Source organism: Moschus berezovskii, chromosome 9 (genome assembly GCF_049115385.1).
Source record: "Moschus berezovskii isolate FMDL1 chromosome 9, NW_MosBer_1.0, whole genome shotgun sequence".
NCBI lineage: Eukaryota > Metazoa > Chordata > Mammalia > Artiodactyla > Moschidae > Moschus > Moschus berezovskii.
Genome location: NC_142468.1, coordinates 44,994,252 through 45,010,068, shown reverse-complemented (window position 1 = coordinate 45,010,068; position 15,817 = coordinate 44,994,252). Strand labels below are relative to the sequence as shown.

Genomic DNA, 15,817 nt, shown 5'->3' with positions numbered 1-15,817 from the left:
CTTGGGAGAAAGGAAGCCAATCTCATGCATCATCTGATGCCCCAACTCATAGCAGCTTCCACACAGCAGCTTCGCTGAGATGAGGAGATAAAAAAGTAGAGTTTGGGGAGATAAAGGTGGCTGGGATTCATGGGACAGAATATGAGAGAGGAGGTCATTGTGTAGAAAGAGCTCTGGTGAACTTCAGAGGGGTTTCCTCAAGTCTTTGGCAGAGTAACAGTCTGTATAAGGTGAAAGTCTACCAGGCAGGGAAAAGAATGAACAGAAAGTCACTCACTATATGGCTCTCAGAGCTTGAAGAGGAAAGGGTCCTCATTCCCGCCAGTCAAAGCAGAGGGATCTCAGAAAATGGCAGGCTGTGTGAGACAGAGTCCTTGGAAAGACTTGTCTTAGTAATGAGGCTAAAATTAGCCCAGCAGTCAAGGCTGCTGTGGATCTATCATAACAAACCTTAAAAATACTGAGCAGTAAGCTTAACTGCCTGCCAGGGTAGAATTCAAAATCTGAATCATTTAGTCAATGTTATGTAGCATATTAATAATTTAAGCAAGGAAAAAATTACATGATCATCTTGATGGCTATAGAAAAGCCATTTGATAAAATTCAAGACCTATTCTGAATAAAAATCCCCATCACACTAGGAATAGAAGGAAATGTCCTCAATACGAAAAAGGGCATCTATGAAAAGAACCTATAGCTAACATCATCTCTGGAGCTTCCCTGGTGACTCGGATAGGAAAGAATTCTCCTGCCAACGTAGGAGACTCGGGTATGATCCCCAGGTCGGGAAGATCCCTGGGAGGAGGGTATGGCTACCTACTCCAGTATTCTTGCCGTGGACAGGGGAGCCTGGTGGGCTATGGTCCATAGGGTCACAAAGAGTCGGACATGACTGAGTGGCTAAACAACAACAACAACATCCCTAATAATGAAAGACTAAATGCTTTCCCTCTAAGATCAGGAACAAGACAATGGTACCTATTCTTGTCACTTTAAATAAAGTACAATAAAGCAAAGAAAAAGAAACAGAGGCAAACAGATTGGAGAGGGATGAAATAAAGCTGTCTTTATATATGATATGATTATTTACGTAGAAAATTTATTAAAAAGCTGCTAGAACTTATGAGCACCCAGGGATACTAAGAGGGAAAGTGATTGCTTACTATGTGCAAAGGTATTGCCAGATATGGATGAATTAATATGATATCCCATTGGTCTGTTCATTTTGACAGGAGCCTCCTGGAGATATCACTCAACAGAGATATTTTTCAAAGCGGCAGAGATTTCAGGCAACAGAGAAGAGCCAGAGGAAAGTTCCAGTGAAAAACTTCAGTTTCTCTCAACCTCTGTAACCAAGAGGCCTTAGGATTCATTGCTTTTTCTAATTATGTTGCCAATCCCAAGCCCCTTCTTAAAGGTTCTGGCTGAGTGCCCCACCAGCTTAGCCAGTCCCCGGTCCCCAACTGTCAGTCATTGCAACTGTCCTCCCTCCAGATTTAAAACCAATTCTGATCCCCACACCCAACTTCCTACTAGCTACACAGGATACCTATATAACCATCCCAAGAGAATCATAGAATTTCAGATAGGAAAGCACCTAAGAGGTCATTTAGATTAACCTCCCATCCAACCCTGAACACCTCTCAACCCCACCTGATTGGCTCTTCTCAAGCCCTTGCAGCAATGGGGAGGTTATTATTAATAAATCGCGTCACGCCACAGATGGCGCTGGAATACCCTGCACTGCCATCCTAGTCCATTATTCCCTAAAATGTGCAACTGGCACTCCTAGCACCTTTTCCCTATGCCAAGGGAGTGATAAGCTCTTTCAGATTCAAGGGAGCCCACACAGACCATCCCAAGGAAGACAGCAGTGTATGAAAGAACCTGAAAGTGTTGATCACTGTTAAAAAATGCAACAAACAGGGAAACATTTGCTCAGTTTCTGCCAATGGAATTGCTGGGGACACAGTGGAAGAGCATGTGAAGAAGAGCAAGGGAAGCCCCTGCAGCGTAGGTCCTGGAGGCTCTGCCATGGAGTCAGTCACATGGTTGAGGGGGTGGGCAGTTCCCACAATGCCTCTCTCACACCACACTGAGATCCCATGGCTGTGGGTCACCTCTGCCCACAGTTATCAGGACATCTTTCTGGAAAGAGGTTCACTCACTGAAAAGCCCTTAATCAGGGACCTCTGCACGAGCGGACATTCTTTTGTCAGTATTTTAAATAGGCAATTTGGCACATTATCTGAAGGACACAAAAGATGAGAGCGTTGCCATAGAGTCCAGCCAGCACAATGCACCAGAAGATAACTGACACCTTCGAAAGGTGTCGTGTGACTCACATTCAGCAGTGCTCAGGGAAATGGTATCTTCTAGTTACTTGAGGGTTTTCTTTTTCAGGCATTTATTCTAGTCACAAAGAGCCTTTGGCATCATCGTTCGATTTCCTCTTCTTTTATTCCTTCCTTTTATGCATTTTTCCCGTTTCTCAAAAAGGCCAGGTGTGAAACAGGAGAACATTCTCACCGCTGTCATAATGCACAGGGGCTGGTGTTTAATGCTCAGGATATTCAGGACTTTTGCTCATGGGTGTATTTTGACGCTCAGCTGTGTGGGCACATGATCACTTTTAAGCTTTTTTCAAGAAAGGGGAGTGGACGTTTTGTCTATGTACAGTCTTTGCCACCTCCACAAAGTTTTCCCTCTTCTTGGTTGGTGCAACCACCGTGGCCGTGTCCTGGGTGTGGCGTGCAGAAGTACACCACCACCTCATCACGTTCGCTGTCAGAGAAGCCAGACGTGGCACTGTCTGCCTTCCCCGACTTGGCCATGGGCAGGGACACTGTTAAACACCGAATGGCCTGGATCAGGGAAGTGTCTGTCCCATGACTGCTGGCAGGCTTGGAGTCAGCACATTCTGCTGGAGAAGAAAGGCCAGACTCTGCTCGCCTTGCTCGGGTGCTGGGTGTGGCTTTCTGCTGTTTTCCTCTCCCGTCGGCAGTGCCCACTCAAAACAAGTCATTTTCCCAGCTTTAGAGTCTGGGGTTGTGTGATCAACTGGGGTCAATGCCATCTTCATTGCAGGGGGTGAGGGAGGACCTCTTATTTTTGGCAGCTCCATCTGTCACCCACCGAGGCGGAGGAGATGGGAGCTGAGGGTGTTATGCAAAACCCAGACCCCAGGCTGGGATGAATAAGGAGGAGGATGTTTATTTCTGTTTTTGTGGGGACTCAGTTTTTAGAGAAAACACTGAAGCATTAACTCTTGAGTGAGAAAGTGAGAGGCAGATGGAAAGAAAGAAAACGCTTGGTTTTGAGGCATAGCACGTCAAACTTCAGAAAAGACGCTGTTTGCGAAACTGACGACGTTCAAGTCCAGTTCTCTCTAAGTTGATGGTTTCAAATAAATGTAGGCATTTCCACTCAGATTTCCTTCCCCACCCTTTGAAACAACACTACCACCTAATATCTAAAACTAATGCAGCACTTGCTCTGTGTCAGGCCCTATTCTAAGCACTTTATATATATATATATATATAAATTTAATCTTCCTAAAAACACTATTACTATTCTCATTTTCCAATTAAGGAAACAGGGCGAGTAAATAACTTGCCCAGGTGCACATGGCTAGCAGGCAGAAGAGCTGGGATCCAAACCAAGACTTCAAGTTCTGACTCTGGCCTATTCCACTCTTGTTCTTAGCATTCCTAAGATCAGAAAGTGAGGGTTAGCTTCCTATTTCAATATCCTGAAAACAACTGTTGGTCTGGAGCTCTAAACTCTAGTCTCATTAGGTTGGTCTTCTTCTCAGGAGCCTGCAGTGGCTCCCAGCTACCTTCTGCAGACACAGAGCTGAAAACCCTGCTCCCTCCCCACCCCACCATCCTCACCTGGGGCCCTTCTCATAGGCAGGGCCAGCCTCCCGAACAGTTCTCCAAGTAGGGCCTTTCCCTTCTCTCCTTGCAGTGCCCTCCCCATTTCCTTTCTGTTTATTTCCAAGGTGTGGATCACACGTCTCCCTCGTCCTTTACACTTAGCTCCACGGTACAACCCATCCTCTAAACAGGACCCTATTTGTCCATTATCTGCACAATTAAGTTCAGACGTTTCTTCTGGCAGCATTCCCTGCTGTATAGTATAAAGCATCTTCATATCAGAATGACCAGTTACAGAGTTCCTGCTGTATGTAAACTCTATCTTCTCTCTCAACAGGACTGCAAGCCCTTATGGACAGAAACTGTGTCCTCCTGTTCTCATTCCTTCATCCTTCACTCATCAGTTCTCTACTGAGCCTTAGCTGGGGTTGGCTGACAGCTGTGTCAAATAACAGGATACACAAGGCACACTCTCCTTCACAGACAAACACTGCAGCAGACTATTTCAAAACTGGAAGCCATGTTAGAGTTGTTGGAAGCCCTGCTCCTCAGTGTACAGGTGAGGAGACTCAGGCCCTCGACGCCAGTCAGAGATCAAGGCAGGTGCTTCCAGAACACCTTTCCTGGCTCCCTTCTGCTTGCAGAGCAGGGATAATTCTTTCTGCCTGACACATAGGTACTTGATGAACTGTGCGTCCTGCCTGTGTCCTATGGGCTTCTCTGAAGGGCTGGCGCATTCCCACCCTCCTGGTGAGACACAGAATGAGGCTCAGCAACATCCTTAGACAATTAATAGCACTAGCTCCCAGTGCCCGGGCTTCCTTCCCCTGCTCCTGCTCGGTAGCACCTCCAGTAATGCCTCTTGGACTCAACCTCCTCCAGCCTGGAAGTGTTCGGTGCTGTTGTGTTTAAGAGCAGGGGTCCAGGAGTCAAGGCCTGGAGTCAAGCCTGCCTCTTATGCTTATTAGCTTTTGGACGCTGGGCATGTTATGTCCACTAGTTCAACAACAACTTGATTGCCCTCCTTCACTGGGTGCACCAGGCTCTGGAGCCTGGTTCTCATGGACCTCACGTTCTCCCTAGGTGGCCAGACCATCAGCACATCAGCGAGCAACACGAGAAGAGGAGTTCAGGGAGGGATCTATGCTTTGGAAGAGAGCAGGGGATGTAACTGAGCTGGTGAGGTAGGGGCCAGACTAGGAGGTCAGGGGCAATCTTGAAGAGGAGGAGGAGGTGATGTATCAGCTGCGATTGCTCCGGGATGGGCCAGGGCACAGCGGTGCATAGGCCCTGACAGGGGGCCTGGGCCTGTCTAGAAAATGGAAAGACAAAACTTCTTCATCTGGGAAAAATAAAGCCAGCAAATATCCCCATCTCCTGGGGCTATCGTGAAGACTCAATGAGGTAAATGTATAGAGGACTTGGTAAAGTGCCTGACAGTGAATGTCAGCTATTAATATATACCACTGTTCAGAGATCACTGCTAGAGTGCACAGCCTAACCCAGTCCTACCTCTGTGGAACACGGGCTCTTTAGCCTGTTTTTGGAAACAGCACTTGTTGTTCCCTCTTTCTGGAAGGCATGCCCACTCCTCCCCTCTCCTAACCCTGCCTGCCAAACCACTAAAGATCCTGGAGCTCTCTGCTGACATGATGGCCCCTCCTTCTCCATGGCCATGACCCTGGCCCTGAGGGTCACATCCTACATGTGGCTGGCAGAGAGACCCAGACCACCATGCAGAAGGCTCTGGAAGGGACTGGCCCCTGCCTCCCACCTCACCTGGCTGTACGCCCCCTCCCCCAGCTGCCCCAGCAGGGCCTTGGCAGGTGTGTGCACCCCACTTGGGCCACCGTCTGCCTTGCCCTTGTCCCTCAGGTCTGATCTCAGACATTACCTCTTGACTCTTCTCTGACCTGCTTATAACGCACTGTTCTTTCCTTCCTGCACCTCACACCGTGATTACAGATGTATCTGATTGTTGACTTTATGTCCGCCTCCCCACCAAAGACAGAAAGTTCCATGATACAATAGGGGCTGCATCTATTTTGTTTCCGCACGAGCACTGGGAACCCTCTCCATAAATGCCGGCTGACGAACATTCCCACCCTCTCCTAGGGTTCCTCCTGCTGCTCAGCCTGTCCTTGGCCTCCTTTGCTGGCTCCTCCCTTCTACTTGGTCACTAGATACTGCTGCTCCTTCTGGATGGACCCAAGCTCTCCTTTAGGGTGGCTCCCTCCTGAAGGGGCTGGGCCCATGGCCCAAAAGCCCATCGCCTTGGGTGACTCCCTAAGGTACACCTCGAGCCCCAGGGTCTCCTCTGACTGCAGACCTGCATCTTCAAGGCCCTCTGACACCTCCTCTTAGACATTTCAAGGCATTTCAAACTGAGCACATCCCATGCTAGGAACTAAGTTGGTCCAGGGCTCTCCATCTTAGGGAAGAGCGGTCAGGCAGGAGGAAGACCTTGGAGTCAGCCTTGGTGCTTCCCTCCACCTTCCAACTTATATTTGCCTTCCCCAAGTACTGCTGATTTTACCCCCAAATATCACTCAGCTCATCAACCTTTGCACACCCCACCTGCATCCCTTCTGCCTGCCTGCTGAGTAGCCTCTTCACTGTCTCCCTGCCTTGGCTCCCATGCTTGCTCTAGTTTGCCCTCCCCCAGTGTGGGTATCACAGAAAGGCAGAGCTGATCATGTCACTCTCCTCCTCAAAACCCCTCTGTGGCTTCTCATGGCTCCTAGAACAAAGCCAGTTCCTGTCCGCAGCCCGGCCAGTTCTGGCCCCTCCTCCCACTCCCTGCAATTACACTGGTCTCTGGGTGGGATGAGAATGCATCCTGGGCCCAGGAAGGGAGCAGGGGAGGGCATTCACAGCCCCAGGGCTGTGGCAGGGTGGCGGGGACAGCACAGCCCTTGCTCTCTAGTCAGATGGTCCAGGCTAGAGTCTGAGCTGGTCGAGGGCTGAGCCATGCTCCCAACAGCCCGTCTTTAGAGATAGGTTTTTCACAGCCTCCTCCCTTCCCTCCTTCAGGCTCCCTTGTGTGGGTGCCCAGGTAGGTATGCAGGGCAAGGGGCCAAGTACAAACCCTGGGCATTTTAAGAACCTGATTTGGCTGTGTTACCCCTCTGGTGTCAACTTAACCACATTCACCCCTCATCCTCTCTGTCTAGCTACCCTGGCTAGGGCGAACTTGAGATACCAGTACAGACACTTGCCCCTTCCATCTGTCTGTTTGCGACAGAGCAAGCGGAGGAGTGGACATTAGTTCCCAGGAACACTGCTTATCCCAGGAAGCCTGGACATACCTGTCATCAGGGTTGGACCAAAAAGGAGGCCCTTATTGCCCCAGAACACAGCAGCTTCCAGGCAACACTTAACCAGCCTTGCATTCAGAGATGCAGCACTTTTCCCCACTGCACCAACTTTGGCTCATCCAAAATGCAATGATGGAGACAAAAAAACCAAGGGATTTAATTAGAAAAACTGTGCCTAAGTACCCATTTTTCCTCTTTTTCCATTGGCTCCTTTTTCGCCTTTTGGGCCCTGGGGACCAGGCTGTCCATCTGATCCGTTGTGTCCTGGTAATCCACTGACTCCGGGAGGCCCTGCATCAAAACACAGGAAATGGGAACACTGAAAAAAATTTTCACATTATTTCCTTTAGCCAGTGAGACCGGGCAGGCATCAAGGCCTCTCCCAGAGCTTCTCCTGCTTCTTCCTTTTCTTCCCCACCTTCCCCACCACCACCCAAAGCAGTGTCGGATAGGGAATGGTGATGGCAGGCTCTCAAGTGGGAGGGAGCAGGAGAGCTGGTGACTAGGGTAGAGAGAAGGTGGGGACACAGCTGCAGTCAAGGCTGCCTCCGGACTCTTCCCCCTTCCCTGCCTCAGTCCCTTCTGAGGGATCCTGGGGAGCCATCCACCCACATCCTCCCTGCAAACTCAGAATATCTATAGGTTCTTACCTGCTGGGCCAGGTGGTCCTACAACAGAAGAAAAATTTAGATGATAAACCACAGATAGAAGTAAACTAAGTTAACTCCCGAACCCAAAAAACAAAGAACATCTTCCCCCTCTTAAAACATACTGATCATCTATGGGCCCTAAGGAATTGCCCTGTGCCTTTTATTTAGAACTCAGTATATTTGCCCAAAGAGCCTTAAAAACAATTAGACAAATACCCATAGCCCAATCAAACCCACTTTTGCTCAAGTTCTAGTGGACTAAGAATAATTTCTAAGTGGCTGCACCATAGACTCCAAAGTCAACTTAATTACATGAGGTTTGGTGACCACGTGGGTGGGCCCTGCTGCAGCTTGTGTGCAGCTAGGTATCAGGAAGTGCTGCATTTGCAGGGCTGAGAGCCAGCTGTCCTGGGAGCAGCCCCGAATGCACTCATCCAGACAGCCTGTCTCCTCTGGGCCACCCAGGGGAGTTGAGAGCAAAAGTTGGTTTGCTGGGTTTCTATTTTGTTGCACAGAATTGCCTGAGAAAAGCTGAGGGCTCAGATCAGGTAACAAATACCTTTCTTCATTTGTAATCGCCCTGAAGAGGATCTAAGGTGTGCAGGTGAGCCATTCACACATAATCCAACGCAACAAACTGCTCCACAAACAGTTTTAGTGTCAGTTATTCCACCTAATAAGCACTCACACAGACCAGTCAGGTTGCAACATGAACAGCTGCGGGTCTTTATTTCTCTGACCACAGAAACCATCACCAATATTGGAGTGGGTGCGTGCAGGCTCAGTTGCTTCAGTCATGTCTGATTCTTTGCAATCCCATGAACTGTAGCCCACCAGGCTACTCCGTCCATGAAATTCTCCAGGCAAGAATACTGGAGTAGGTTGTCATGCCCTTCTCCAATTGGCATGAGTAGGTCTGTCTAAAGATCCAAGTCCTGTGACTTTTCAGAAAACCACCATTTACGAAGCACTTACTGTGTGCCCCAAAATCTACCCATAGAAACCTTGGGACTTCCCTGGTGGGCCAGTGGTTAAGAATCCACCTAAAAATGCAGGGGACATAGGTTCAATCCCTGGTCTGGGAAGAGCCCCCATTCCTCAGCGCAACTAAGCCTTTGCACCACAACTACTGAGCCTACACACTCTGGAGTCCATGTCCTGCAACAAGAGAAGCCACTGCAAGGAGAAGCCCATGAAGGCCGGCAGTGAAGAGTAGCTCCTGCTTGCAGCAACTAGAGAAAGCCAGTGTGCATCAATGAAGACTCAGTGCAGCCAAAAAAATTAATAAAATATGTTTTTTAAAAAAGAAATCTTGGTCCTTGAATCTGTCGTGTTTACAATCGAACTGAGGAAGGAGAATACTCTGAAACCACAGTGAGATATGAGGGAGCAACAGAGAAGCAACCACAGAGGTGCTGGGACAGTCTGGGCAAAGGGCAGTCTGAGCAGGGCTTCAGAGAGGCTAAGCCTTGAGCTGAAGCTCTGAAGACCCAGGGGCCCTGAGGCAGCTGCAGGGGTGAGGGCTGGGCACCCCTGCACGAGACCAACTGGAGCAAATGTCCAGGGGTGAGAGAGAGGAGGGAAACCGGCCCCGCTGGAATGTAGAGGCCAGGGTACTTGGCGGAGGGATACGGCGCAGCAACACTTGAAGGCCGGCTGGCGGGGCATAGACACTATCTGCAAGGCAGCGCGGCGCCATAGTAGAGCTTTAAGAAGGGAAGATGACACTGAAATCAGCACGCATTTGCGATCCTTTCTGTAGATGGAAACGGAATACAACTAGAGAATGAGTTGAGAGAGAAAAAGAGGCGGGGATGGGGAGGAGAAAATATCCAGAGGATGTTTGTAGTTAAAACTTGGGACAAGACTGAAGATAAATGTGGTTGGTGACTGTAGTGTTCTAGAGGGAGCTAGAAATGCGAGAGGTATTTTCAGCAGAAGAACTGGCAGGACTCCATGTCTGGTTGGAGGCAAAACAGAAGGCCTCTCAGATGATTCGGAGCCTGGATACTGATGAGCCTATTTGACAGACGTGAAAACTTTCAAAAGAGCAAGTGTTTGACAGGACGCTTTGTATGTAGTCATTTGCGCAAAAATGATTTGCTGAAAATGGCACGGCATTTTCTAGGATCAGGGTAGCCTGTAGTCATACCACCAGATGGCGCCACAAACGCCCTGGAAAGGATGCAATGTGGACTTTCCGTAGCTGTCAGGCAGAAATCAATCCACAGTCAATCCGGACTGCTGATAGAACCAAATTCAGATGTGCAGGTTGGTAGAAAAAAGGTGAACACGCAAGAATCAACTGTATACAGTAGGTTGCAAGAGTTCTCGGGACAGTCCACTTCCATGCAATGGAGTATTAGAGAGGGGTCCCGGCTGGAGCTGTATACTTAGGGCACATTAGTTAGGGCCACGGATGTTGCTATGATGAGGTTCTTAGATTAGGGTTTACAGACCCTGACCCGACGTCCTTGACATCCTACAGCTACAGTTCTTAGTCGCTTGAGGCCTACAGTCAACTAGAATGCTTGTAAAGATGCAGATACCTGGGACCAATCTGAAGATTCTGATCCAGTTTGAATTAGCGTGAGGCCCGGGAACCTGCATTTTTACCAAGCTCCACAAGTTACTGGAATGCAGGTGGTCCTGGGTCCCCTGGACCTGATGTGGAAGTTTTCTGGGAAAAGAATCAGTCACTATCCTTACAGGGGTTCCTGACCCTAGAAAGACTGGGAGATACTAGCCTTGAGGTAAGAGTGAAATATCTGAGCCAAATCTGGGGATGCAGAGAGGGGGACACACCCTACCTGGAGGGAGGCAGGTGACAGAAGCAGCACCAGGAAAGAGAGAGCGCGTGCTCTGGAGATGGAAGAGCAAGGCCATCCCAGCAGGTCCCATGCATGCGTGCATGCTCAGTTGTGTCTGACTCTTTGTGACCTCAAGGACTGTAGCCTGCCAGGCTTCTCTGTACATGGGACTTTTCGGGCAAGAATCCTGAGGGGATGATCCTGGCCCAGGGGTCGAACCACATCCCTGCGTCCCCTACACTGGCAGGCAGATTCTTTAACACTGCACCACCTGTGAAGTACATGCTCGGGCCCTGAAACTAGAGAATTTCAGAAAAGAAAGGATGACAGTTTCAAAGAGCTCAGGAGCAGAGTGATGGTGACTGTCCCAGGGTCCTCAGGATGCCAACAGAGCTGCTCATGGCCCCTCACACCCAGAAGAAGCCCCAAATATAAGTCATTGTAATAATGTCAAATGTCAAATAACATGTGCCAACTAGCCACTAGAAAACTGTCTTGCAGGATGTTTTCTCAGCTCCTGACCCTTGTCCCCTTCTGGAATAACAGACCCTCTAGGAACACGCGCAGGCAGCCACGTTCATATTAAGGCTGTATGCAGAGCTGTTCCCTGGGTTCCATGCTAAGAAGGGGGCTCCCCACTTGGGTTGGGCTGGCTGCAGCTTTGAGGCCTCAGTTCCCACCCTCAGTGTCCTGGTCCACCCTCTGCAACTGGCCCTGCTGCCAGCTATTCTGCCAGTCCCAGGGCACCTGACATGGAAAAATATGTATCTTTCCCCACATGCCCCATTAAAGTGGAGCTTTGGTCTCATCTCATTTATTTGGTGCCTTTCAATTTTAGATTATGGCCATGACAACTTTAAAAATGGGAAGAGTTGGATATTATTTCAAGTGCCAACTCAAATCAGTTAGTACAACTTTCTGCAACATCAGAAAAGAGTGACCTGGGACCTGAGGCCATGCTAGGTAACAACAGTGATCCACGACTGATGCCTGGGTATAGGATAAGAAGTGCTATCACAGACTCGGAGCCATGTCTCTGCAAGGAGAATGGGCACTGTGGATTTGAAGCATCTTGGTCCCAACAAGCAGTTCAGCAATATGATGATTTAGAGATTTTCCAACAAGCCTATATGTGGAGGCCACTGGAAGTGAAGAATTACCCAAGACCTGCCTTCTTCACAATAACCTGCTCTTCCAGAAGACATGCTTCTGGGGTCCCAAGGAAACCTGGGATCAGGGGTAAGATGCATCCAGAAAACCATATGTCATTTGACAAACTGCATTAGCAAAATCCTAAAGCCTGACTACTCTGGCTTGTGGACTGCCCTCACTATTCACCTGAGATGTCACAGGCTGCACAAAACTACATGGCATCTGTCCTTGTCCCCAGAGCAACCACAGCTGAGTCCTGGGAAAGGAACAGGAAGGGGCTTTCCTGGTCACAGCTGGACTAGCCTCAAGTCACAAGCACCTGCTTTTTTAAGATGACTCCAGTGAAGAGCTAGATCTTGTTCTCAGGCCCAAACCCAGGGTCTGTCCTGGCAACCCTTCCTGAAGGTGTCATCTGGGAGCCTTGTAGCTTTGTAACCTCTGGACCACTGCTCTCTGCCTCTCCCCCTGAAGCTCCCTGGTTTGGTCCTGGGTCCTCTCACCTCCATGCCCCCAATCCAGGCAGCTTGGCGTATCCCTGGGTGCCTTCTTGCCTTGTAAAAAAGTACATACAACTTGTACTTTTCACACCTAAGTTTTAATTGAAGAGGTTTCTGTGTAAAAGAAGACCCAATTTCAAACTGTCATGAAAAAAGGAACTGGCTTTTGAAAAGCATTTTTAGGTGCCAAAGAATAATCTCCTCAACCATCTCCAGCACAGATGCGATCCTGTCAATCTCCCCTAAGTGGTCTCAATAGCTCTGGCCCACATTCACTGAACAGCCTGGCTCTCATTCTATCACTATAAAAATAAAAAAGGAAGAGGCTTTTCCTGTGCCTCTCAACAGGGCTTTTGTGCCTGTAATTCTATCCATTTGAGCATTTCTCTAGCGCTCATTACTGTCACACACAGCAACGCTGAAAAGGGACTCCCAGAGATGTAAGAAAGGTACTTTAGCCACAAGGGTTTCAGAATAAAGGACTAAGCTGTTCTGAAGATATTTAATTTTCTGTGAGGTCTGAAATGTGACTTGAGTAATAACTCAATTAGCATTTTCTAAGAAGCCACAGGATTACAGCCTTTCTCTCTGAGGTTAAACTAAGCCAACAAGAGTCAGGTTTGGACTCAGAGTTCCTCCAGGCAGCATCTTTCTTGCGAGCCCACCACCCCCATTAATCACTTACAAAAATCACAGATTTAGACATTCTACAAATGCAACCAGAGCTCCTAATGCCTGGCAGGTAACGAGAGGTCCTGGGGAGAATACTGCAGCATAGGTTTCTTACAGGTCCATGCACACTGTGCAGGGGTTCTCAGCCTTCCCCAATGCAGCCCTGTGAAGTGACCAGAACCTCCTCAGAGCCTGAAGCCTTAGACTGAGGAGACCCAACACAAGCTCCAGATGGCTTCAAAGTCTTGTGATTATCTTTAAAGTCCATGGGAGCTGTGCATTTACTCCATAGTGGAATATTTTTTAAAATTGAAGAATAGTTGGCTTAAAAATTATATTAGTATCAGGTGTAGTACATCATGATTCAACATTAATATATATTACAAAATGATCACCACAAGACTAGTAATCTTTCACAATACAAAGTTACTGTGATAATATTGACTATATTCCTTATGCTGGACACTACACCCCCATGACTTATCTATTTTATAACTGGACATCTATACCCCTTAATCTCCCTCACTTATTTCACTTATCCCCTAACCCCTCCCTCTTGTCTCCTCTGGCAACCACCTGTTTGTATCCATGAGTCTGTTTCTGTCTTATCATGTTTGTTCACTTGTTTTGTGTTCTAGATTCCTTATATAAGTGAAATCAAACATTTGTCTTTCTCTGTCAGACTTATTTCACTTATCATATTACCCTCTAGGTCCATCCATTTTGCTCTAAATTTCGTTTTTTTTAATGACTGAGTAGTATTCCATTGTGTGTATTTATACCATACCTTCTTTATCCATTCATATATCAATGGGCACTTAGGTTGTTTTCATATCTTGGCTATTGTAAATAATGCTTCAGTGAAGACAGGAGTGCATATATCTTTTCAGAATTGATGCTTTTAAACTGTGGTGCTAGAGAAGACTCTTGAGAGTCCCTTGGACTGCAAGGAGATTCAACCAGTCCATTCTAAAGGAGATCAATCCTGGGTGTTCATTGGAAGGACTGATGCTAAAACTGAAACTCCAATACATGCGATGAGTTGACTCACTGGAAAAGACTCTGATGCTGGGAAGGATTGGGGGCGGGAGGAAAAGAGGACGACAGAGAATGAGACGGCTGGATGGCATCACCAACTCTATGGACATGAGTTTGAGTGAACTCCGGGAGTTGGTGATGGACAGGGAGGCCTGGCGTGCTGTGATTCATGGGGTCGCAAAGAGTCGGACACGACTGAGCAACTGAACTGAACTGAACTGAATTAGCTTCTTATTTTTTTCAGATAAATACCCACAAGTGGAATTGCTGGATCATATGATACTTCTATTTTTAATTTTTTAAGGAACCTCCATACTGTTTTCCATAGTAGCTGCACCAATTTACAATGTTACGAATAGTGCATGAGAGTTCCCTTTTCCACATCTCCTTGACACTTATTTTTAGTTGTCTTTTTGATAACAGCCATTCTAACATGAATGAGGTGATATCTCATTGTGGTTTTAAATTGCATTTTCTTGATGATTAGTGAAAATGAGCATCTCTTCATGTGTCTGTTGGTCATCTGTATGTCTTCCTTGGAAAAATGTCTATTCATGTCCTCTATCCATTTTTTAATTAAATAGATTTTTATATTGTGTTCTTTATATATTCAATATTTTGGATATTAACTACTTATCAGATAAATCAATTACAAATGTATTCTCCCATTTTCTTGGTTTGCTTTCCTGTTGATGGTTTCCTTTGCTGTGCAAAAGATTTTCAATTTTTTGTAGCCCATTTATTTATTTTTTCTTTTGTTGCTTGTGCCTGAGGATACAGAGCCAAAATTTATTGCTAAGACTGATGTCAAAGAGTATACTTCTTGTTTTCTTCTAGGAGTTTAACGGATTCAAACCTTATATTTAGGCCATTAATTTGTTTTGAGTTTATTTTTGCAGATGGTGATCCAGTGTCATTCTTTTGCATGTGGCAGTCCAGTTTCCCAGCACCATTTTATCGAAGAGACTGTCTTTGTCCACTGTTACTGGCTCCCTTGTCATAATAAATTGATGATAGAAGCATCTTTCTGTTCCATTGATCTATGTGTCTGTTTTTGTGCCATACCATACAGTTTTGATTCACTGTGCTATACAGCAGAAAGTAACACAACACTGTAAATCAACAATACTCCAATATTTTTTTTAAAAAAAATAACCATACAGTTTTAATTACTATCTTTGCAATACTGTTTGAAATGAGGAAGTTTGAAGTTCTCTGTTCACCTTTCTTAAGATTGCTTTGGCTATGTGGGGTCTTTTGTGGTTTCACACAAATTTTAGGGTTATTTCAGTTCTGTGAAAAATAACATTAGCATTTTGATAAGGATTTTATTGACTCTGTAGATTACTTTGAGTAGTATAGTCATTTTAACAATCTTAATTCTTACAGTTCATGAACACATCTTTCCATCTATTTGTGTCATCCTTAGTTTCTTTTATCAGTGCCTTGAAGAAAAGCTTCTACCAACCTAGACAGCATATTAAAAAGCAGAGACATTACTTTGCCAACAAAGGTCATTCTAGTCAAAGCTATGGTTTTTCCAGGAGTCATGTATGGATGTGAGAGTTGGACTATAAAGAAAACTGAGCACCGAAGAATTGATGCTTTTGAACTGTGGTGTTGGGGAAGACTCTCGAGAGTCCCTTGGACTGCAAGGAGATCCAACCAGCCCATTCTAAAGGAAATCAGTCCTAAATATTCATTGGAAGGACTGATGCTAAAGCTGAAACTCCAATACTTTGGCCACCTGATGCAAAGAATTGACTCATTAGAAAAGATCCTGATGCTGGGAAAGATTGAAGG

At 46.8% G+C, this 15,817-nt stretch overlaps 1 protein-coding gene across 2 annotated transcripts in view; it reads right to left on the bottom strand.

The window, feature by feature from the left end:
• Positions 1-15,817, bottom strand: part of GLDN (gliomedin) — a 59,424-nt gene that overhangs the window by 18,272 nt on the left and 25,335 nt on the right. Inside the window, exons 3-4 of one of the 2 annotated variants that reach the window (XM_055436668.2) lie at positions 7,846-7,863; positions 7,379-7,486 (exon numbers count right to left, since the gene is read on the bottom strand). In XM_055436668.2, the coding sequence (XP_055292643.2) occupies positions 7,379-7,486; positions 7,846-7,863 (126 nt within the window). The remainder of the gene's footprint in view (positions 1-7,378; positions 7,487-7,845; positions 7,864-15,817) is intronic. The other variant, XM_055436670.2, reaches the window with a different exon arrangement.